The sequence below is a fragment of the Anomalospiza imberbis genome, chromosome 3 (assembly GCF_031753505.1).
Source record: "Anomalospiza imberbis isolate Cuckoo-Finch-1a 21T00152 chromosome 3, ASM3175350v1, whole genome shotgun sequence".
NCBI classification, from domain to species: domain Eukaryota; kingdom Metazoa; phylum Chordata; class Aves; order Passeriformes; family Viduidae; genus Anomalospiza; species Anomalospiza imberbis.
In genome coordinates, this window is record NC_089683.1 from 97,991,613 (window position 1) to 98,015,111 (window position 23,499).

The 23,499-nt window shown below is 42.2% G+C and overlaps 2 protein-coding genes and 1 long non-coding RNA gene across 4 annotated transcripts in view; 2 read left to right on the forward strand and 1 right to left on the reverse strand.

Moving 5' to 3' along the window:
• STUM (stum, mechanosensory transduction mediator homolog) overlaps window positions 1-23,499 on the forward strand; it is a 287,384-nt gene that overhangs the window by 162,849 nt on the left and 101,036 nt on the right. The gene's annotated exons all lie outside the window — the stretch shown is intronic.
• Window positions 1-23,499, forward strand: part of LOC137471530 (uncharacterized) — a 30,531-nt gene that overhangs the window by 3,718 nt on the left and 3,314 nt on the right. The window contains exon 2 of one of the 2 annotated variants that reach the window (XR_010997683.1): window positions 1,557-1,688. This is a non-coding gene — a long non-coding RNA (uncharacterized lncRNA). Of the gene's footprint in view, window positions 1-1,556; window positions 2,272-23,499 lie in introns of those variants that run through there. The other variant, XR_010997682.1, reaches the window with a different exon arrangement.
• Window positions 1,685-23,499, reverse strand: part of PARP1 (poly(ADP-ribose) polymerase 1) — a 30,759-nt gene continuing 8,944 nt past the window's right edge. Inside the window, exons 5-23 of the mRNA XM_068185936.1 lie at window positions 21,290-21,386; window positions 19,864-19,980; window positions 18,198-18,374; window positions 17,635-17,776; window positions 15,957-16,097; window positions 15,031-15,273; window positions 14,012-14,080; window positions 13,237-13,369; window positions 11,873-12,068; window positions 10,472-10,600; window positions 9,021-9,104; window positions 8,103-8,225; window positions 7,460-7,588; window positions 6,652-6,750; window positions 5,950-6,102; window positions 5,540-5,667; window positions 5,115-5,176; window positions 3,928-4,042; window positions 1,685-2,510 (exon numbers count right to left, since the gene is read on the reverse strand). Coding sequence (XP_068042037.1) covers window positions 2,429-2,510; window positions 3,928-4,042; window positions 5,115-5,176; window positions 5,540-5,667; window positions 5,950-6,102; window positions 6,652-6,750; window positions 7,460-7,588; window positions 8,103-8,225; window positions 9,021-9,104; window positions 10,472-10,600; window positions 11,873-12,068; window positions 13,237-13,369; window positions 14,012-14,080; window positions 15,031-15,273; window positions 15,957-16,097; window positions 17,635-17,776; window positions 18,198-18,374; window positions 19,864-19,980; window positions 21,290-21,386 — 2,419 coding nt within the window. The 3' untranslated portion in view covers window positions 1,685-2,428. The remainder of the gene's footprint in view (window positions 2,511-3,927; window positions 4,043-5,114; window positions 5,177-5,539; window positions 5,668-5,949; window positions 6,103-6,651; window positions 6,751-7,459; window positions 7,589-8,102; window positions 8,226-9,020; window positions 9,105-10,471; window positions 10,601-11,872; window positions 12,069-13,236; window positions 13,370-14,011; window positions 14,081-15,030; window positions 15,274-15,956; window positions 16,098-17,634; window positions 17,777-18,197; window positions 18,375-19,863; window positions 19,981-21,289; window positions 21,387-23,499) is intronic.

Genomic DNA, 23,499 nt, shown 5'->3' on the forward strand with positions numbered 1-23,499 from the left:
GTCTTTTTCATATAGAAATTATTTGTTTGCGGGTTTCCCCCCCACTTTCTGCTGATTAGAAACTGAAGGGAGGCAGGGGCAGAATGTCATTGTTTTATGGCTAAAGTACCAGGATGGGCAACTTGTGCTTGAATTTTTTTTCTCAGACTTTTTTTTCCCTGCATGAACTCAGACTAGTCACAAAGTATTTACACTGACTGCCAATCAGTAAGCCTAGGCAGGCTTCCTTCAATTAACTCCATGGACTATCTTAATGTTTTTGAGCCATTGTACAGTAGAGCCTGCAGCCATGCCAAATAAAGACAAAATGGTTAAATATTTATAAATTGCTGCTTTTGGTAATTTAACATTTAGATCAGAAGCCACTCCTCAAGATGTCTCCCCTGAAAAAAGCACAGGATGTCATAGGACTTAATGTCTTGAAAAGCCGTTCCTTTCAAGTGCTTTTGACAGAAATGGGGCTGCCTATTCATGCAGCTCTGCTCTGTGCTCGTACTGCCAAAGCAGTGCTTTCAGTGACTGGCACACGCTGCTCCTCCCAGCCTGGCCCCGGGGAGAGGCTGTTCATCCGCTGGGTCCAGCGGCACCAGCACCCGCCTGCAGGAGAGCAGATTTGCACCGCTTGGACAAGGTGGCAGCAGAAGCAGCGCCTGGACTGACATCAGATTTCACTGCAGGACGGTGACAGGGCTCTCCCACAGTCCCCAAATGGCACCTGCCGCCTCTTCACAAAGTCCTGTAGCTTTTCCTGCTGTATTTGTGAGGTTAGGGACAGCTTGGAATGCACCTGCTTGTGCTGCAATTATTACTGAGCACTACATACACAGTACAAAGCACTGCCTGTGCTGCCTTCAGCTCCTGGTCCCAAACTGAACTGTAAACTGCTTTTTTAGAGGGGGAAAATCATCTGTCTTATAACTAAATTAAAGGAGTTCTCATGTTCTCTTTCAGAGACTGACAACATCATACTTAAGTGACTTACCAAAAGGGATTTTTGGAAGCAAAACAATGATTAGCCACTGGTTAAGCTTCTTAAGAGTCGTAAGACAGGCTACTCTCCTCACTTCCTCTCAGAATCCCTTATCACCAACCTCAATCAAATTTTTTGTTCAGCTGTCTACAAGCCATACAACTTACCCAGTCCTTCTACATTTCCTTCTCTCCCTGAAAACAGCTTTATTTTTCATCTATCACTCTTCATCCTCTTCTCATTCAGGAGTCCTGGGAAGACCTGCACCATTAGCAATCACTTCGGTTTAACTCCTTTTACAAAAGGCCCTGGGACACAACAACATTTTAGGAAAAAGATCTGCTGTTGCAACACAGGTTACTAAAGACTGAAGCCACAACTGTCAGAATGAGCTTGAACTGTCCCCTTCTTGGGAATTAGCCATCACTTTCCCTAATGCCTCAGAGAAATCAGTAATTTTTGAAGAGAACGATCTGATGTTGCTTTATGGTTAAAGTGCTCCCATATTGCTCAATGACTAAAAGTGAGAAGTAACAAATGTCATGAAACATTGAAATCATCAGTTTGTATTGCTCTTTTGAGACAGGGATTTCAAGACCACAGACAGCGTAGCAACAGACCTCACTCCAGGTCTTGCTGAATGAAGCTTGAGCCCAAACTCAACTTACAGCTTTGTTAGGATGTGAGTCTACAACAACCAACTTACATAATGTCGAAGGTAGGTATTTAAAGGAGGTTTATTGGGGCTAATACTAAATTCAAACAGCCACAAGCTCATGTTCCATGTTTACCACACCAACTGTTGACAGATGAAGTCTTAGTGAAAAGTCCAAATTTTAATTTCACCGTAACTTCCTGAAACGTGACTACAGATTTCAGTATTTGGCATTTGATCCTCGAGAGAGATACCACGTTTAAGAACATTCTACCAAATACATTTAAATTATGACTCAAAACCAAAACAATTTGGAAGTTTTGAAACATAAAACTGTTAGTATGAAATTAGCTTTTATTTTTTTACCTCAAAATAAATGCACATTTATCATTTAGTCAAGTGAAAACTGAAAAACAGTATCTTAAACAAGGGGGAACCTTAATAGAGCAAGTACCACAGACATGCTCAAGTTCCTTCTCCTGCTCTTGCCCAGCTCTGTTTGGCTAAGAACACCAGAATAATTTCCTTTTTTCTTTCTTGTCAGTTTGGTCAATTAAAAGAAACACTTAAAGCACCAGAATCAGAAGTGGTATAAAACAAAACCAGGTACTTTTCTCATCAGAATTCAGGCCCATGTATTGCCACACTTTTTATATAAAACTTTCACTAAGTGTTGTACTAAATATGATTTAGTAATTTCTTCTGCAGTTTATCTTGGTAAGAGAAGTCAATGCATAAGCATGTCAGAAGTCAACGCTATAGTGTAACTACAGTATAACTCTAACAGGGCTTCTAAATACTGTTCACCAGAGTGATGTCTTATAGTTGAATTTCAGTTTCAACAGGTACTTCAGATTTACCTGAGCAACATCATACACAATATATCTGGGAAGAATGTTAAGGAATAATTACAGTAGTTGATATTAATGACACAGAAAAACCTCAAAACACAGTGAACGTCACCTTTGAACTTAAGTTACCATACAGATGCCTGGGTGATTAACCAATTCTAAGAGCTCAAACCACAAAGCTTTAAATCTGACTTTTCTATGAATTTGAAAATGTTCTGTAAAATAGTTAGGAAGAAGCAATTAAGTTCTGTGGAGAATAGTGCAGCAGGAATCGTGACTGACAGGCAGGTGAACTGACTTAGAAACGGGGCTGTAGCTCCTGAAAATTATTTTTTGTCAGAGTAACACATATCTCTCTTGATATCTAGGCAGAAGAGTCATATAGCTTAAATGAGAGCTACAGATTCAGACCCAGCATTTACAATTGTAATTGGAGTTCTATTGCTACCTTCCAGCAGTCATTAATGCCTTCTTAATTTCCCACTAAAAAACCCAAACTGGATTCACAGAGAAGAGCTCTACAATGATTGCCACTGTCATTTTTCCAGAGAGTCCCAGCTCATCTATTTGTTTCACAATGCTTTAGGCCTCAACCTTAGCTCTAATCCCAAAGTGTAAAACAAAATAAATACACATCATGTTACCTCAACTAGCCAATATCAACTGTATTATAGCTCATCTGACAATGGTGTATTTAAGAAAACTCAAGATAAAACCAGTATTGCCATGAGTTGTGTTGCCCCGACTCCTTGTAGGAGGAAAAAAGCTCAGCAAGGCCAAAGGCAGTTTCTACAAACCCAAAGATTGCATTACTGGGTTACCTGCTTCACTGGCACTGAAGAGAGCGAGCTGGACCTTAGACATCACTTATTTGCATTCTTATGACCTCTTGTGGATTTAAACCACTAATTGATTTGGAGGCATTTCTGTCTAGAAAGAGACTTAATGGCTGCATCTCTGCTGGGCATTTGGGGCATATCTCAACACTTGCAGAGGTCTAGGGAACATAAAAGACGTGCTGAGAGAGCACAAGAGCACACAGCTGGCTCCCACACCTCCTCCTGGTCAAGCTGGCCTACCACAGCACCATGAGGGAGAAACCAGACTGGAGTGATGAGAAACCAGAGGCTGCATTCCCCTCCTCTTGTCCTGGCACACCTCTGGGCAAGACACTACAGGGCAGTTTTGCCTGACCACTCCAGTAACTTTTGTTCCTGTTGGGAACAGCTATTGGTATGTGTATCGCTTCCTTTTTTTGCAGAATGACAATTTAAGTGCAGCAACTGTAAAATCATCCCCCTTGCAGAAGAGATTGTCTGCAAATACTCCCCAAAGCAGATCTAAACAAAACAAAACACAGTGAGGCAAAACTCCTAACTGGCCTTAGTGAGGTCCTGCAAATGCAGCGACACTCAAACACCGTGTGCAGCCAACGTAACAGCAAAGGATACTCATTATACAGAAGACAGGTATCATTAATTCCTGTGGAGATCCCATTCCCTAAGGGAACCTCCACACCACCAAGGGTGGTCGTGGCTGTGGGATCAGGCGCGGTTTTGCCCAAGCCTAGAAAGGGAAAACAACATTAGTTACAAATCCAGGAGGCAAGCAGACTTTGCACAAAAAGAAAATGATCCGGCTAGCCAAATACTACTTCACATATACTTTCAAATCAAGTGTAGAAGTATCTTCAACAGAACATGAAAAATACAGTTTGTTTATTCAATTCAGCATCACCATATTTATGGCAGTTGTACTCTGCTACATTAATAATGAGACTTTTAGACTTTCAACTGTTAATTGTCTAATCTGTATGATCAAAGCTAAACCAAAACAGATTTGTAGCTCTCATATCCTAACTCCATTAATGAAAACATGCACATTGCAGCATTTTCAGACAAGTACAACAAACCAATTCTTATTCTCATTAAAATTTTCAATATAAATCTGATTTGATATCCATAAGAACATGAGTAGTATGTATAGAAAAAGGTGCAAAATCAATTTTTATTCTCTTTTAGGCAATTTATATTTTAAGACTCTCAAAATGAATAGTTTTAGACAAGCCACTCATTACTGAAGATACTTTTCTTCAATCTCCCATCTTGGTACAGAAGACAGTCATGATTACCATTTATTTTGCTTGAGTTAGACAGCTAAGTCTTTTCTCTCATCTTCTTTTTCAATATATGACACTTTTTGCAGATAGAAGTGTAATGAGAGCAGTTGTTCCATCTGAACTTTTATTCCTAGCTTTTCCGTTCTGTCCAAGCTTCTAAGCCACTTTGAAAGCTAAACAATTACTCTTCTGATCTATTAATCTCTCTTCTAAAATACACAGTATTGTTATGATGAAAGCAAGTAAGAAGTTGGAGAATGTACTTTATATTTTCTCCACTGTAACATCACATAGAAGTTCCCTCCTGAACTTCAGCACCTTCAGTCTTAACACTCCAAGTGCATTAACCTGCATCTTAAAACACCCCATACACATCCTGATGCAACTAAAGGATAACATTATGCAACTTCTTAAAGGATGTAGAGCTAAGTGACTATAGCTCTCTTCACTATGTGGCAGAGCACCACAGCCAAGTCTGCCATCAACTACAGATTACTAATGACAACAACTAATACTTACCTTTGACACTGTGTTTTCCCTTGGGCAACTTTGTGATGTGGGAAGCATTCTTTAGTTCATACCTGGACAGCACAAAGAACACACAATAGCACTTTACATTTGTCTTAAGCTATCTTAGTGAAAAAAAAAATCACAAAATTTTCAGGCTTTAGTTTATGATGAGTTAATGTAAAGTTAATCTAAATTCTAGTCTTCTGGAACTCAAACTTTCTTTGTCTTGGTTACTAATTTTAATGATGTTAGCATTTTTTACAAGATTCAGCTAGACCTGCAACAATAGCTGTTATTGTAAGAAAAAACAGATCTTGTTTCTGAAGAAAAAACACATACTTCTTCTTCACACTGAAGAGAAGGCTTGCAATCTTAGCATCACCTTCTATGAGGCTGTATTAAGCACATTTGGCAAATACTTATAAGTTACGTACATATTTCCAAGGGCGACTTCTCCCAATAGTACTAAACCTATGGGATCAGCTTGAGATGTGTGACAGTAGTTTGCACTCTTGGATACCATGTCTGCAAAATAGATGCCCTTCCCAAACATGTAGCCGGTCTGCAAGAAGGAAGGAAATAAATAAATAAATAAAACTGGGGCAATAAAATAACCCAAAGGCAGCATTGAATCCACCTGGCGGGGCTCCCAGGAGAGCAAAGGTACAACTCAAGCTCCTGTGGACCCCAATGCGCACCCCACTTGGGGGACACGATGTTGTCTAAATGGTGGCAGATAACACAGGGCCCTCCCGACACAGAAATTCCCTTCTTTAGGTTGTCCCTGCCTGTGGCCATCTCTGGACAGAGGGATATAGGCAGCCAGAGACGCTATTTCACCTACCACAGGAGCTTCAGGAGGCGCTATCCGCAGACCCTGTGAGAGGATCCCAGCGAAGTTGGTGGTGCGGGAGCCATGCCACAGCAGCTGGCGGTTGTGGAGCTGCCTGAAAGGCTTGTAACGCTGGCTCTCCCCCTCACGCTCAATCCTGAAGATCTTCAGTTCAGAAGAGGATAGGAGGAAAAGAATAACCAAGCAAATAAACCATTACTTTCATGCAACTCATCAGAGGGGAGAAAAAAAAAAATCATCCGATCTGCAATGTATACTGATCTGCTAGGGAAATTGATTGGGATGGGTTTTAGTGTTTGTAATTGGCTGTGTCAGGCTAGCAAAAAGAGGTAGCAGCAGTCACACAGTACTTGTTGATTATTTCTCCACATTTTCTTCTGCATTTTCATGAGGCTCTATTTTTCTCAAAAAAATCATTCAATGAACTAAGGCTGAATTTCAGATGATTACTTCTCCACCTTCCCTTTGAGGCAAATTAAATTAAAATAAAAACACCAAAGCAAAAACACCTCATTAGATTCATCTCTGCCTAGACTTTTGCTATTCTAATTAAAAGAAAACGTTCTAGCAAATCACCCCTTCAACAGAGGAAAATGGGTAAGTTACTCAAAAATATAAGGCAATTGGAAACAAGCAAGTCAGCTTAGGAGAGTCCATCTTCCCAAAGATAAACCCCATTATTGCCCAGCTTACATCCACAACTTTGAGGTCATATGCGTTGTGCGTAGCAGCGTGAGTGTTCTTCACATATTGTTTGATAATCTTGGCTTCTTCTGAATCTTTGTCAACAACCTGCAAAAAGACAAACAAGAAGTTTCCTCATCAAACAAACTAGCAGCCATCTTATAACATGACAACATCCACCCTATGCCTGCAACCGCCCCCTTTAAACCTCCTCAACCATTTAAGTGGAAACACATTCCTAGTTAGAGAAGATGCACAGATATACAGACAGCCACAGAATGTCTGAGACAATTCTGGAAATTAGATGATTTTCAATTCCACTACACAAAGAAGGGTCAGCCGAGGACTCAGTCCAGTCCAACTTTCAACACCTCCAAGAAGAGAGACTCCATGGCCTCTCTGGGCAACCTTTTCCAGTGTTTGATCACTGTCAGAGTAAACAAACTAAAAAACCCAAACCAAACAACATCAGCAACAAAAGCTTTTTCTTTTTGTTTAAACACAAATTCCTCTATTTCAATTTGTGCCCATTGCCTCTTGTCACTGGAAACCACTGAAGCAAGTCTGCCTCTGTCCTCTTTCCTTCTTTCTCCCATCAGGTATTCGTAGATATTGATACAATATCCCTTGAGCTTTCTTTTCTCCAGGTGAAAACAGCTCAGCTCTTTCTGTATCTCTCTCAACACATGCTCCAGTTCCTTAACCCACATCAGTTCCATGTTTCTGTCCAGTTACAGTTTGGGTGATTTATTTTACTCCAAACTAATAGGACACCAGCTTGTATTCACAGTCACTCATTGCCTTTTATTTCCTTTACCTTAATATCTGTTTTAAGTTTTTCATAGTTGATGTCAATTGGGTCTTTATCTCCATCTTCATTTCCACCTCTGAGAAGGCTATAAGCAACCTCAATATCAAGCAAGTTGTCCAACATCTGCACTTTAGCCTGAAGAATTGAAACAGGTAATATGATGTTACTTAGGCCTTTGACATGTTCAGAATAAGTCTGGGACATCCCAAATTAAAAAAGTGTCTGACAATCACTGGCCACATGGTGCCATCTAATAACACAACAACACTGTCCTTAAATATATATACACCCAGCCCAACATATTAAAATATACACACATATATATCCATAACATCTCTATTTTCTAATACCTTATGCATAGACGTATTTACACAGACACATGCACATAAACAAAGAAGGAGATATCCTGAAGAAAAACAAGTTTAACCTCATGAAAGCATGAGGTTAAACTTGTTTTTCTTCAGATTATCTTTTTGCTTGTGAGGTTTTATTGCTTGTGAGGTTTTAATGGTTACTTTAACCTCTACTTTTATGAGGTCAAGTAAGTGTTAAACCTCACATATTCTCTTTGTTAGATGTCTGACATCAAGACCTGTTGCCTGCAAATAACATTTTCCAACACTTGCAAAAAACAGTTTCTAGTCAATACCTGAATGTATTCCAAGTTATTTAGGAGAGGTGGCTTCTTCATCCCAAAGTCATGAGGAATCAGTGTATAGAAGCGGTTGGAGAGATCCAAAATCTGGGATTCTGAACCACTGTCAGAAACTGCCTAGAGAAGACAACAAGCACCAAAGAAAATTACTGAGTAAGACTAAGTCCCCATTGCAATAAAAACACAAGATACTTAGGGACTAACACAGGAGCAGCAATGCAAATAGTGTTTATGCTGAAACTCTCACAGGACTAAAAAGAACAATTCTATTTAATTGTCTTGCGTGTAGCAAGTCACAGTATTTGCACAGAAATACATAGAACTGTGTAAGAGAAAAATTCAATGGGGATTATGTTTCCAGAGGGCAAAATAAAGTCTTCAGGACATTTAAGTAGTGCATATCCTTGTCAAGGGTCTGGTCTATTCTAGCAACTGAAGAAATTCCTGTGTCTATGCTTTGCCAGGGAGCCTGTGACAAAAAACATGGGTTATGCTGGTACATTTTTGCAATCTGTAAAGGCAATACCACATCGTGATTCTGGAATGGTTCAGATCATGATGTGTAAATACAGCAACGTTATCAAACCAGACCCTTTCCTGTGTCAACCTTTATTCTCATCCTCTGACAGACTTCTCTGGGGTGGAAACACCAACTCACTACTAGATCAAGGCACCAGCTTCATTTGCTCAGCTGCCATTTATGTTTGGCATGGCCTAAAGTTTGGGCTACAAAAATGCTGAAGACACAAGTACTGCCCACACTGATACAACAATGAAGAGAACTAACTGGTTACCCATGGAAGTCATATCCTCTTCCCCAGAGAGAGAGAAAGCACAGCTCAGCATTCACCCCACTGAGCCCAGAACAACTTCTGAATTCCCTTTTTGCTCTAACATCTCTTTTATGCTCACCTGCTGAACCTCATTCAGGATGGAGTATGCACTCTGGATCTGTCGCTTGCTCAGTTTTCCCAATGGCATCTTCTGCAAGTCAATCTGATAAAGATGTAAGTATTAAACCCAACTTTCACTACTTTTAAACCACTGCAGCATTCCCTCTCTGGTTTCTAGAGAACTAATTTCTCCATGCTAATAGGACTGACCAACAAAACAGTTTAGACTCTGTGGACTGAGGAATTATGTCAGAAGGACACACCATTGAGAGGACATCCTATAACCAAAGGAATACTGCAATAGGACGCTAAGTACACATGCTAGGGCAACACAAAAATAGGATATTAAGTATCTGGCATGAAGTTTAATATCAACCTGGTGTCAGATACATTCCTTAATCAGTTAAGTAACCATATACTTAAGGCTGGCAAAGAAGTAAACTGAAGGAAGGAAACAGAACTAATTCTTGTTTGTAAGATCATCTGTGTCTAGGTACAATCCAGACACGCTCTTCCAACTTTACCCTACAATTATCAAGGGTCAAATGCAAAGATACTGTAAGGTGCTTAATATTAATGAAAAATGAGCCAAAACTCCTCAACTAAGTTTAAAGCAATGTCTTGGTTGCCCGCATTTATCCACTGATTTTATTTCATGTTGGTTTTCTTTGTGTATTGATGGATCTTGGGAGAGTATTGGAAAATGCTATATTGTTAAAGGACCACATGAATGCAAAAACATTCAACAAAAATCAAGCCCACTGGAGTTTTCTAGAATGATCATACATACCCCCTCTTGACTCTTGACAGTACTCACCATACACTTTGCAGGGTAAACTAGTTTTCACTGAAGTTGATGGATTTAAGGTTTAGCTCATGGACAGAAGATCCTATGAAACCATGACTATAACATACTGTCTGGCCAAATCCCTCATTATTTATCCACTATGGAGCTAGGAAACCCAGCTGTATGTATCTTCTCTGCAAGATGAACTCACAAGGCTTTTCCAAGTCATACAGACTTGGGTGAAATCCCTGAAATTATTTTGCATGGAGATTGCAGGCCCTGTATTGGGCTTAGGAGAACTTTCACCTTTAGAGACAGCTAAGTGTAGATAAAGGTAGATACCAAGAAAAGCCAAGATGGGCTGCAAGAGAGAAGATAGGCTTCAAAACTGATTATGTTTTGTGGACATGAGAGGCACAAAGACAATATTAATAATCTAATGAAAAACAGTCTGCAATAGATTTGTAGCTCCCAAACTTTTGGGGCCAATACTGTCTTGCTGAGCACCACCTGTACCAATCTGTGTTATGTTGTTATTAGCTCTGCTTTTATTTTAAGACAGATCTAAAACTCACACTTGTCTTTTGGGAAGTATGAAGCACTCTGGATTACAAAGAACTTGCTTCTGTTTGTGCAAGTATGATGGTAGGTTAGAAGAGAGAAACATGAATGTGTGTAGTCACCTCAAATTCCACCATTGCTTTCTTCATGCTCTCCACATCAAAGATCATCTTAATAAGATCCTGGATTGGCTTAGGGAGTTTTGATTTTGTCCCGGCACCTACTGTCAGTTTCCTGACAGCTTCTTCATCCTGGAAGGTAAAAATAGTATCAGAATTAGCAAAATCACAAAGGATTAAAAAGTAACAAGCTGGCTGTCATGGCAACAACTCAAAACCAATTTAGTGTGTGCATACTATGACTAGCCTGAAGTTCATGGGGAGCGTGGGACATTGCTCCGACATTCTGGAACAAAATGGTCTTAAAAAAACACCTATTCAGTAATTTGGCAGATACTATTTCAAGAGATGGCACTGTAAAAAATAAGCAGAAAGTAGAATTAAGGGAATAGGAACTCTCTTTGCATTGCTGCTTCACTTGAAACAACTATTAATTACTTTTTCTGCAAGCTTTCTGCTGCATAGAGACTTTCACATGAAAAAATGACTGTTTACTTTGCTGCTTTTATGACAAAACAGACGTAATAACTAGTTTCACCAAGTTTTTGTAATAAAAACTGCCATAGATGTGTACAGGAATCATCAATTTGCCATAATACCATCTTGATGCCTTCATGGAGAGAGCATTACATGAATAAATCATCAGCCAGGTGCTTTGAGTAACACTGTACATTACACTGAGACACTTTGCCACTGCAATATTCAAATTTCCAGAATTAATTCCAAGCTTTGAGCGCTTTGCACTGAAAAATGACATCCATTAATTTGGCCACAGAAAAACACAATGTCTTGAAAATATGTGCTCTGGCACATATTATAGCATTTAACTATTTAGTCTGAAAATAGTTCAGGTAACAAGTATGCCCTTAAATAAACACACAAACCCCACTGGAAAGAAGGAAGAGAATTCTTATTTATCTTGGCTGTCTAAAAAGCCCAATCTTACTGGCAGTGAATAATTTCTTTCTCAGCCTGCTCAGTATGCGCACTAAGTGGAATACTGCATTGGAGTTGCTACAGCATTTGGGAGGATTTTGGAGGCAGCAGATGAGAAGCATCTATTTTAAATTTTAAAAAAATTGAGTTTTCAGACAGGATGTATGTGAACTGACTGCTGGATTAAGTACAAATTAATATCCTTAAAGTTACAGAGTAAACAGGAACAAGCATTCAAGGGACATCAGATTTGATAACAGAAAATTCTTTAGTTTTCCAACAGCTCTATTTTAATGGATGGCACTCCTTGATCTACAGCTTTCCCCTGTAGCAGAGAGAAGATGCAACAGCATTTTAATTCCCCTGGTTTGTTAAGCGCAAGTGATCCAAGAGCAAGCACAGAACAGAACAGTGACACAGGGAATCTCAGCAGTGCTCCACCTGGGAGATGTGGAGTTTCAGGGTTACCTGTCCGTAATCTATTTCCAGTGGGTAGAATTTTTTGGGATATTTAGTGAAGTTCTTTGAATGCCAAGAATTGCCAGTTTTCTCCTCATACAAATTCAGGAAGTGTTCAATGGCATCTTCTTTTGATGGCATCTGCTCCAGCTTGTTACTGCCGATTACAGTGCCCACACGGCCCCAGGATCGGAACACCCAGTATCTGGAGAAACGGAATGGGAGAAAAGAACAGGCATCAGCTACTCCAGTGCTATTTCCATACCATTAATTTTATGGAACACACTCTCCCATCAGAGTGTGAAAAGAATTTCTACCATTTTTTCATGGTGGGAAATCAACAGGGGAATCACCCATGTCCAAGAACTGGCATGAAAAATGCCCAGTGTTAACACACCAGAACCACAGCCCTGAGGATAAATGGGTGCACAGCAGGAAAAGAGAGGCTAACATCTCTTCAATCTTCATGTTTTGCAAATACAAATCTTCAGACTATTGGGGTCATATATTTGAAAAACAAACACAAAGCATCTTTAAGCCTCAGGCCCCAGAGTTCAGTATTTTAGAGAAACCATAAGTAAATCAAATATTTGTTTGTACTGCTGACAGCACCTTGGGTGAGCTTCTGTAGTATTTATGGGGATACAATCAATCAGCCTTTCCAACATGTCAGGTATGAAATGCAGGCACAGAAATCCCTCCACGTACTGAATCCCAGACTTGATACAACCTCACACAAACGAGACAGGAACAAAAGCTTATTAAAAATATGATAAATTTGGAGCTGAATCAGTCATTGTTACCCTGGATTTCTGTGTCACTTATGTGTTTGGCAGGGGCAGTTTTATTTTAAAGAACCTTCTCAATCTTTTCATCTAATCAGCAATGCAACCACTGGACAGCTCTGCCATGCACTCAATAACACTGGAAAGCTAAACACATGATCAGTTCCTGACTATTTCATGAATTGTTGTTATACTTCAGGGCACACAACTCAGGCCAACACTGTGGTAAAACAGCCAGAATCTGGTTTTGTCTCCCAAGGTGACAGCTCTGTGATTAGAAGACAAAAATAAGTTAGAGAATATGGGAAAAAAAAACCCACCTTAGGTTTTGTCACCACCCACAAGGAATGTCTCCATGCAGAGCAGAGATTTCTCCATGGGTGGCTTGTTTGGTAGGTTTGGAGGAGTTATTTTCGTTTTGGTTTGGTTTTTTTTTTTCATTTGTGTTGCAGTGGTTTTTTTCTTCAAGTAACCAATCTGTTATCTCCCCAAAGACATTTCACTCACACTTGGCTTTTGGAGTGTCAGAAATCCAGTATTTATTAGAAAAAAGTGAATGGAAGTATTTAAAGGAAAAATTAAACTCACCTGTTCTCTCTGTCATCCTCTAGCAGCTGCAGCTTATAATAGGAATTTGTTCCTTTCACAATATCTACTAGTCCCAGGGTCGCACTGAAAATTTTCCCACCTTTTTCAAAGACATGAGCAGAATCCTCCAAACCTGCAGAGAAGAAAAAATTAGAACACAGAGGAGGAGGTTACTGTTTTAGCTCTCCTTCCTGCATTTGCACTCATCCAAATGTTTCCTGCAGCAGTGTGATTCAACAAAAATACTGCAAAAACAGTGACCACAAGCTCATTCAAAACTACTTGGAGCATGTTTTCCTTTTAATGAATTGTGAGCATACACCTTTAGATAAACTGGAGTGAATATCAATCCTAACTAGAGGAAAAAAACTGTAACCTTTGATAGAGGATGATCTAAAATCTAGGATCTAATACTATGTGAGCAGCTGAAGGAATCCTCAGGAGAAATGCAGCTCTGCAGGTGTCACATTAGCAAATGGACTGAAAACCAAAGGCTGGCCGTGGACGTTCTGACAAACTGTCAGAACGTCCATGCACCACAGGTTTGGAGAGTAGGTGCTTATGCCAAACCCATGTCCTCTGCTAGCTGGGCCTTCACTCACTCCACTGACAGGAGAACCTAAAGCTGAACAAGGTGCACAGCTTAGTTTAACTGGTCCTTCTGAAGAAAGGTGCACTAGAAAATTCAGCCTTGGATGTCAATCAATATGCTTCCTTTGATAGCAAAGTTAAAGGTTTAAAAATTAATGCAGGCTCAGGCACTGTTATCACTCACCAGAATCAGGGTCTACTGCTGCTCCACCCTTCACTGTTAACTTCATTTTCTTTTCAGACTTGCTAGGTCCTGCAGTGAAAGACAGTTAATTTTTTCTTAGGTGAGCAACACAGTCTGACTTGAATCAACCTTAAAATTCTTAATTTGCATAATTATCACATTAAGGTGAAGTAGATTCCAGGTATATGAGCACAACGACTTCAGTGGCTTTTTTTTAACCTAGCTCTAGCAGCCAAATCACAGCCCCCAACCCACCAACTAAGTGAAAAATTACATTTCCCCAGATTCTATCTACCCATTTCTTTTCTCTTGGCCCCAAGGGGTGGACTATGTCATTTTTTCACCTGCACTGCAGATAAATGCAACCACAAATGTGAAAGTGAGATTTAAAAACCTCTCAGGGCATGGGGAGTGTTTGGATTCCCAGGGGATGCTACTGTGGTGAGACAGTGTGGCAATAACACACCCAACCGTATGACACAAACCTCCACTTGGAGGACACAGAGAACAGGTTCTGAAGAGAAGTGAGCAAATGTGATGGTTTTGTTCACCATCCAGGGTTAATAATGCAAGCTCTCTATGGCACTGGTGAGCAATGCCATCAGTATTTTCACACCGTTAACAAAAATATCATGTTCTAAATCAAGTAGCACAGAGACTCGGTGCCCTGGACCTCAGTATTTTCTCACTTGCCAACACTCCCTGAGTAGTGTCTGTCATTTTGGTGTCCCAGGACCTCCTTGGAGCTGCAACACTAACCCGAACTGACAGTGAAGCTGATGCTTTATGAGGAATATACTGGACTGATGGCAGGGAGCCTGGGCAGACTGAAGTATGGGAAACAAGAGCCAGCTCAGGAGACTGCTAAGTTGCCCTGAGGCCCATTATATAAACTTATCATGAGAAAAAAAAAAGACAGAAAATTCAAGAAAAGGGTAAGGACAGACCATACCCAGGTTTGCTTTGTGCATGCACAGTACTGAACAGGCCTGTGGAGAAACAACCACTTTGATCCTCACCTTGTTCTTCTTTGACCTTCCCAGCACTCTTTGTACTTGGGGGCTTGCTGCTCTTCCCATCCACAGCCATTTCCTCGTGCTCCATTTTCACCTCTGCACCCCAAGGTGAAAGGGCATGGAGAGACACAAGCTCCTGGAAGTCCTTGCCGGAAGATTTCACGTCCTGAAGAAATGCCTCTGAGACCACACGGACTTTGGCCTCCTTCACTTCTTCCATCTTCTTGCTCATTTTCTCCACATCCTCTGCAGAGGCAGGATAGGAAGGGGAGAAAAAAATGCATCCGTGAGGTTTTAGACCTCAGCCTCTGTCTCTGGCCATGATTCAGGGCTCTGTAACACAATTCCACTATATTTTGGATTCACCATGTTCTTTGGAGAGCCAAGTTCCTCCTTGGTTCAAAGATACAGCTTGGACTAGAGCAGGAACACTCCTGTTCTACCTGGCTGGTCCAAATCTCCCTTTCCCAAATCTCAGCTGCACTTTCTGATGGATGGGAGCAGATCTCCCACCTCCGCAGTCAGTTTGCACAGCTCAGAGCAAGAGCAGACTCTAAGCTGTCAGCAGAGCAAACAAGTGCCCCATAGTCAGCTCTGGGGATTCTCCACAACAAGCATGGACACAGCCCTCAGCACCTCTCATCCAAACAAAGGTGCCTTGCACACCACCATGGTCTGCACATAAACCCCAGCTGCCACTGACCCACGAGAGCCTTAAGGCAAAGCCTGCCAGGTTAACTTGCTGGGTAAGCAAAGTTCAATCAGCACACATCTGTCTACTTTTCCAAGCACACTCAGGCCATGTGTGCACACAAAACACTCCCCGTAATCCAAACACTGATCCCCAGACAGCTCTGAGGACAAGTGTCCTCTGTAATCTGCTCAGCTCTGTTACCACTGCTACCAGTAACCACAGCATGGCTGCTCACTCTGGGTGCTGATGCACAGGGTTGCCTTGTTAGCTGTTGTGGTCATCTTTCCTCCCAGGTCCTCCACGATGCTTTTCACCTCTTCCTTGTTCTTTGACAGCTTCCCAACAACCAGGATCTTCATGTTGGTCAGCGGTTTGTCTAAAGGTTTGGAAATGACACATTAGCCACAGGCAGAGTCCCTGGACAAACAGCAAGCACAAAGTGACAGCACCCCCCCCTTGCTGTACAATCAGCTCAGCTGGCAGGGAGATGAGGGGCCAAGCAGGTCTGACCTGTGCTAAGCAAGCAGGAGGGAGTTCCCAGAGGAAAGGGAACAAAGCTCAGCAGCTGCCAACAAACAGAAGGGATGGAAGACAGGGAAATGGTACGTAGGCATATTTGCCCCTTTTCTTGGTTTGTTTTGTTAACTAAAAAGAATCAGTCTTCTTTCAGCATTGTGCTACTAGGCACTGTGCTCTGCCTCCCTTTTCTTTTGATGCCTGTAAAGCATGGGAGAAATTCACTGTCACATGAAAACTCCTGCCTTTTCAAAAGGAAATCTTTTATTTGAGGGGCTGCAGAGAGAATTATCTCTCAAGCAACACTGTTCCAGTCTTGATCTTATAGACAGTACAAGGCTCTACCATGCAAACCCCATAAGAAGTCAGGAGCAAACAGGTAACCATCTGAGGCTCCATCACATTGCAATTCAGGCTGGTCCAGGACATGGCAAGTGCCTAAGAGCATATTTGCACTGCTATAAGATAAATGCTATCAACTCTAATTGACCAGCTGAGGGTTGTGCTTCCTCTTCTCCCCTCAACACAGATTAGTTTGGTTGCTAGCAAACAAAGCAACCTGGCTTTAAATCTGGTCAACCTTTTGAGTTTACTTTCAGGGGACACTGGGGCTGGAATCAATTGCTAATCAAAAGCAAGACCTGGGTTACTTTGTCTTCATTGCTAAAATAACATGATCTGGCTGAAATTAACTGTGCAGAATTACGCCTATCTTTTTAACCAAGTTACAATAATGCCCTGCACCCAAAATTATGACCAGAACTAGAAAGGCTGAATAAGAAAGAAGTCAGCATAGTTCTTAACAGACAGGCTTTATCACCAAAGCATGCAACTTGTTCCAGCAACCTACAGGGAGTTTCTTAAGTCCAACCCTTTGCTAGGTGGAGACAGCATATCTATAGTGCATAAGGGGAGTCAGTGATCAGTAAGGCCAAATCTCAGTAGATGATTTAGAAACAAAACAAACCCCTGAAAACCCCTCTTGCCCTCAAAACCTAAATTCATGTGGAATATCTGGCAGCACGGACATCCCTGGATGGTCCCCAAGAAACTAAGTGAGGTGGCATTTTGAAGCAGGTCTCCCCTGAGACACAATTTGCAACATCAGCCTTTACATTTCTGATTCACTGCATACACATCCTTTCCTCACAACCAAGAAACACTCAAAATGATCTGTGGGTAAATAACAGAACCTCAAGCCCATGACCCCAGACAACTCAGGGCCTACCTGTGCTGGGAAGATAAAGCACGTGGGATGCTTTTTCATCAGGAGAGCTTTGCCTGCTCAAGAGCAGGAGACCAGTGGGACTGTTCATGGTAGCAGGTTTGTCTGGCTGGGAATGCCAGCCTGAACATCATCCTGAACTCCACCAATGCATGCCCAGCCAGACACTTACCTCTGGGTGCAGACACAGTTTCTGACAAAGGAGCAGATGCGGAGGGAGGAGCTGCTGAGTTCACAGTCGCAGCATCTGGAGGGAACACCCTGTCCTGCTTCTTACATTTAAATTTCTTCAGGTAAGGAATTTCCCGGAACTCCTGTGGGATGGAAGCATAAACAATTTAAAACCAACAAATATTACTGTAAGACTTAAAGGATAAAATGAATGCTAGACAGATGTTGGAATTTATTGCACATCTTGGAAATTATTTTGATTCATACTATGGTGGACAAAACCCCACCTTACTGACTGAAAAAACAAAGCTGGAAGAGGGTAAATTATGAGTTTCAAATAAAATCAACAATGTCACTTTCCATTTAATGTTACTGGAAAAATATGATTTATTTATGCATTAGCTGCATGCTCCTGGAGGGATGTGGCTGTGACAGGACTTGCCCGCCGTCACAGCTGCTCAGTGCTGCAGCACACTCTGCTCTCTGGCATCCTGCACTGACTGCTGCTTGTTCAATCAGCTCAGAAATGTGCTTCGGAACATCAAATATGCAGTAAACACTCACCTTTGGGATTACCCAGTCTTTCCTGTTGGGAGTCTGTGTTTTAGCCACGCACTTGGTCCAGGCAGTAATATCCCCTGAACAGTAATAAGCATCACTCTTGAACACAAACTGCCCCTTGCACTCCTCACAGGGCAGCAGAGCTCCAAAGGCCATCCCGTCTGCTACTCGGTCCAAGATCTAAAGCAACAAAGAACACAGAGCAGGTCACGGCAGGAGAAGGCTGGAAGCACACACAGTGTTACCCTGGGCTGCACAAGAACACAACTGCCAGGCTGCTGGTACAGACATTTCCAGCACGTCACACACACTCTGAACATAAACCACGCATCTCAGCTGCACTGGTGGATATATGATGCCTCAGAGGCATGGCATAAGGTTCCTCCTGCTCACAGCCCTGGCTCAGTCTCTCCTCTCCAGGAAGAGGGAGGTGATTCTCCCCATCTGCTCCACTCTCATGAGACACCACCTAGAGAGCTGCATTCAGATCTGGGGCTCCCTCCAGAGCAAGGACACGGACCTGCACAAGTGAGGCCAAAGGAAGGCCACAAAAACGACCGATCTCTCCTATGATGACAAGCTGAGACATGGGATTGTGCAGCCTGGAGAAAAGGTCTCAAGGTCTTCTTGAAAGACCTTCCAGAACCTAAATAGGGTCTACAAGAGAGCAGTGAGGCACTTTACAAGGCCATGTAGTGACAGGACAATGGCTTTAGACTGAAAGAAGGTAAGTTTAGATTAGATATTAGGAATAAATTCTTCACTCTGAGGGTGGTTAGGCACTGGAACAGGTTACCCACAGGAGCTGTGGATTCTCCATCCTTAGAAGTGTTCAAGACTGGGTTGGATGGGGCTTTGAGCAGCCTGACCTAGGAGGGTGGGATCCCTGCCCATGGCAGGGGGGTTGGAAAGAGATGATCTTTAGAGTCCCTTCCAATCCAACCCATTCTGTAATCCTGGTTCAGGAGAATAAACCTACCACACAGCACCTGACCAGGCTGCCATGCCAGAACAGCCAGGGAGAAGATGAGCTACTGCATCTGAGCACATAAGTAGGTAGGTGGAAAAGTAGGCTCAGACAAGTCCAGGTTTTCCTGCCTAAGAGTATTCCAAAGAGTATTCCTTGACCATTTTGAGTCTAGACACTTCCCACACGCCAGCCCAGACTCTACAAAGAGTCTTGATAAATACAAATACTTAAAGCAGTATGTGGCTCTGAAAGAGAGCAGACTTTCACAAATTACATAGACCAAAATGGACTCTTTTTAGAAAAGAAACTGGGAAATAATTTATACATTTTTTGCTTAATTTTGCATGATTTAACAGTTGAGGGAGGCAGTGTGAAGTGCCTTAACTATCCTGCTCATGAAAAGCCAGCCCCATAAAAAAAAATACAGACCACTTTGAGCACGGCAGAATAAAGGCACTACACCAGGACAAAGATGCTGAATTCAGCATCACTCACCACCACACCACCCTTCACAAGCAAGTGTAACAGCAATAGCAGAGTCCTGGGACAGCAGGACTGGGCTTTGCACCAAGTTTCTTTCTTAAGTGTTACGTTAGGAACATTCTTCAGACTTGTGGACCTTGCAGCAATATTGGGTCAGGTCAGCTTCACCAATTCCGAGACCCCGCACACAGGCAGAGCAACTACAACCAAACTCACGGCATTCTCCCCTGAGGGGACCTCCTGCTTGTTGGCAATCAGCAGCTCTTTCAGGTCATTGGTGGAGCAGACCTTCCTCAGCTCATCCTTGATGCCCCAGATCAGCTCTGTCTGCTCCTGTTGACAAAACCCAGCAGCTTAGAAAGCAATCGATTGCAAGTAGCAAAGAACACTCCTCAAACTGCAGTATGTGCACAAGGTTTTAGCAAGTCCATGATATCTTAAACACAGATTGTGAAATTAAGAGCTCCAAGAACCAGTAACTTTACCAAAAGGGAGAGTCATACCTTCTACCAAACACCTAAAACAGACCCTTAAAGTCATATCCTTCAAATGTCAGTGCCCTTACTTAGAAAGATCTCAACATTCTTTGTAAATTTCACCTACCTAGCTGACCCTGAGAACAGTGGGGATGTAGCTGCATTTGAGCCTTCCATTAAAAAAAAAAAAAAATCAGAAATGCTGATTGCCACTGTTCATTTTTCAAGATCACTAAGCATTAGAGGAATTTTTACCAGATCAGACACCTGCAGCAGTGTGGAGAAGCATGCGTATTCTTTTGGGCTTTTCTACAGAACTTGAAAGGGTTGGGAAGCAAAGAAGCATCCTAAAATATCTCAAATAGTTTCTGAATGTTATCCGCTGGCTACAGTGAAAAATGTAGTCTGCCCTGGAAGAAGTGGTTTACTGGGTTAAGTGGTATAATTTTCAGTATTAATGATCATGCTTAATGAAATGCTGTTAAAAAAAGTGAACCCAAAGTTAACCCTAATCTACAAAGTGCCTCCATTTGTCCTAAACAACTGCACTGCAGCAGCAAAACCTTAAAAATATATTTTTTGAAAATTATGGTGCTGCCACACAACAAAAAAAAAGCTTTTGTACAAAGCCAGAGCCAGCATTTTTCTACAGCTCCATGAAGACCTCAGTTGCAGCAAAAACAGATTGTTAGTACCCATAAACTGAACACATCTCCCCAGAGGGTGAAAAAGATTTGATTTTTTTATTAATCTAGTTGCACGCTTTATCTTTGTTTAATTTTTACAATGACCTATTTATTGTTTTCCAAGCTCTTCTGCAATAGTGCTCGGGCTCCAAGCTCCATCCACTACAGCCAGATGATACAGGAAGGAGCACAGAACCAGTCTCTCAGAAAAAAGGCATTTAACCTAATCTCTTTAAATCCAGTAAGCCCAAGTCCTAGAGAACATCCTTCCTGTCTTTCGAGAGAAAGGGGCAGGGTGAACTGCCCTCAGCAAAGCCTCAGTGACAGGGCACCTCGTGTGCCAGGACACAAGGACTGTCTGTGCTGCCACTGCTCTCTCTGGGCACAAGGTACTGCCTTCTCTGGAGGCTCTTCAGTTACTGCCTGACACTGCGCTCTTCCAAAAAAGTAGTTCTTAGGTTGTGAGCAGCTAAAACTCACCTTCAGCTGTTTCTGCTGCTTTGTTTCTTTCTCTTTTTCTTTTTTCTGCTTCTTTTTTGCAGTCACGTTTCCATCTACCTCTTCTCCTTTTCTCTTTCTAATAGAGAAAAACAAAACAAAACCACACACACATGAAAGGAAGTTGTTGAAATTGCTGTCCAGAAGTTACCAGAGCTCAGATTACTGACTGCCAGTATCTGCAGAGGCATGAATATCCTCGGTTTTGGCAGGCAAATCCATTTTTCAAATTCCTCAGTGCTGGATTATAGACCTGAACTTGGCTCTGCAGTGTGAGCTGCCTCAATCTGGTCAGGTATACTTAGAGGTTTTCCATGGGATAACTGTGTGGTGTGGGAGAAGAGCACGTGAAAGATCGCAACATTCTCAGGCATATTCATCTCATATATTCATCTATACAGCAAAGGCATACCTAAGGATCACTGAACAGCTCTCCAAATCTGGGGAGGTGTAGCAATGCAGGTTAAAAGACCACAGTGTCTTTCACCTGAATTGACAGCTTGATCAGCTTAGACAGTCCATACTGAAATAAAGGAGAGCAAACACGGTAACTTTAATGAGTTAACACACTGGGAAACTAGGTATTTCCCACCTAGTTCCTCTTCAGACTGGAATTAAGTCAGGCCTCTGAAACCAAACAGGTGCAAGTTTCTGGAAAATTTCAGTGTAAGCACTGTTGCACAAGTTTCAGGTTCAAGCATTGGAAAATACTTCCAGGCTCACAGTGGTTTTGTGACATACTGTTGGGAGTTGCATATGTGGAAATTTATTGCTGTTTGCTAGGCTTTAGAGCTGAAGGGAGAAGTTACGGGAAACACTACTCAAGAAAGACTAGAAAAAGAAAGACAAATGAAAACTGGGGGGTTTTTTGTCAGACTTCAGAGTGACAAGGGACCTCAGAAGATCATTTATGTTTCCAGAGTCATGTCATCCCCTTCATCTGCCTGGAGTGTGTGTTCTCCTTGTGAGGATGCCAAGGGAAATTCAATCCCAGCTGAGACAGGATGGCCCTGCAACTCGAGGCAGAGCATGAACACAGCTTGGATCACACACTCCATTTTGACAGAGATGCTTTCTGTTATGAAACATCAGCCAGTTCTCTTTTTAAGAAAGCATCTCAAAACTTTGTAAGCTGTGGCTGAGGGTTAAGTCATGAAGTTGACATTTCTGATTGCTCTCCTACTTACAATTTTAAACAGTTCTCTTTCTAGGACTTTGCTCCCATTAAGACTAACTCTCTATGACAGCTATAAAGTGCTTCAGGAGGATGTCAGGAGGTACTCTCCTCCCAGAGATTCTTGCATGAGACCTGTACCTTCTAGTAACTCTCCTGGCCCTAAAACTGGGCTTTGTTCACTTTATTTGCAGTGGCCACAACAGCCCACCATTAGCACCTCTGATCAAACCATAGTTCAGAGCACTTTGAGGGACTGGCTTGGCAGAAGATCTCATCTTCCAGCTGTGTCCCTGCCAGGTGCCATCAGTGAGCAGGGGCTATGCTGTACATCTCCCTGCCTCATGTTGGGGGGAAACAGCCACACTGTGCTGCCAGCAACTGCCTGAGAAAAACTTCACCCTGTGTTCTGAATCAGGCAAATGACAACCAGTGTGGCAGGACTGGCTCCAGCACACACACAGCAGTGCCTCCAAAAGTCCCCAGGCCAAGCAAGTCCTCTCTCCTCCTTGGCTGCAGCCCCTGCTGGGAGCAAGACCAGAGCATCTACTGAGCCCTATCAAGAGGACAATGACTTCCCTAAGTTTTAACAGAGTCAGGGGTACACAACAGAATCTGTGAAAAACTTACCAGCCTGAGTGCAAAGCATTCTGCTGCACCTTCCAAATAGGGATTAATGATGTCAGTGCTTAGAAGGGGTGCCCAGCCCTGTGTATCTGCAGTGCCTGCTGACAGTCAGGCTGCCTCCAGCAAGCCAGCACTCACTCCCATGATGTAACTTGTCTCCTAAGGGAGCAAATCCAGCACAGCAGCCACTGAAAGGTGATCACTCTGCTGAGAGACCCCATGAACCAGGGAATGTGTCCAAATTCCAGCAACGACTCACTCTTTTGGCAGCTTCTCACAGTCAAGGGGACAGCAGTTGCTGTACAGAGTGATTACTGTACCTGTTCCAGCTACTGGAACAAACCGTGGAGTGGGAGGGATCATCCCAACTGCATAAAGCTATTGGTCACCA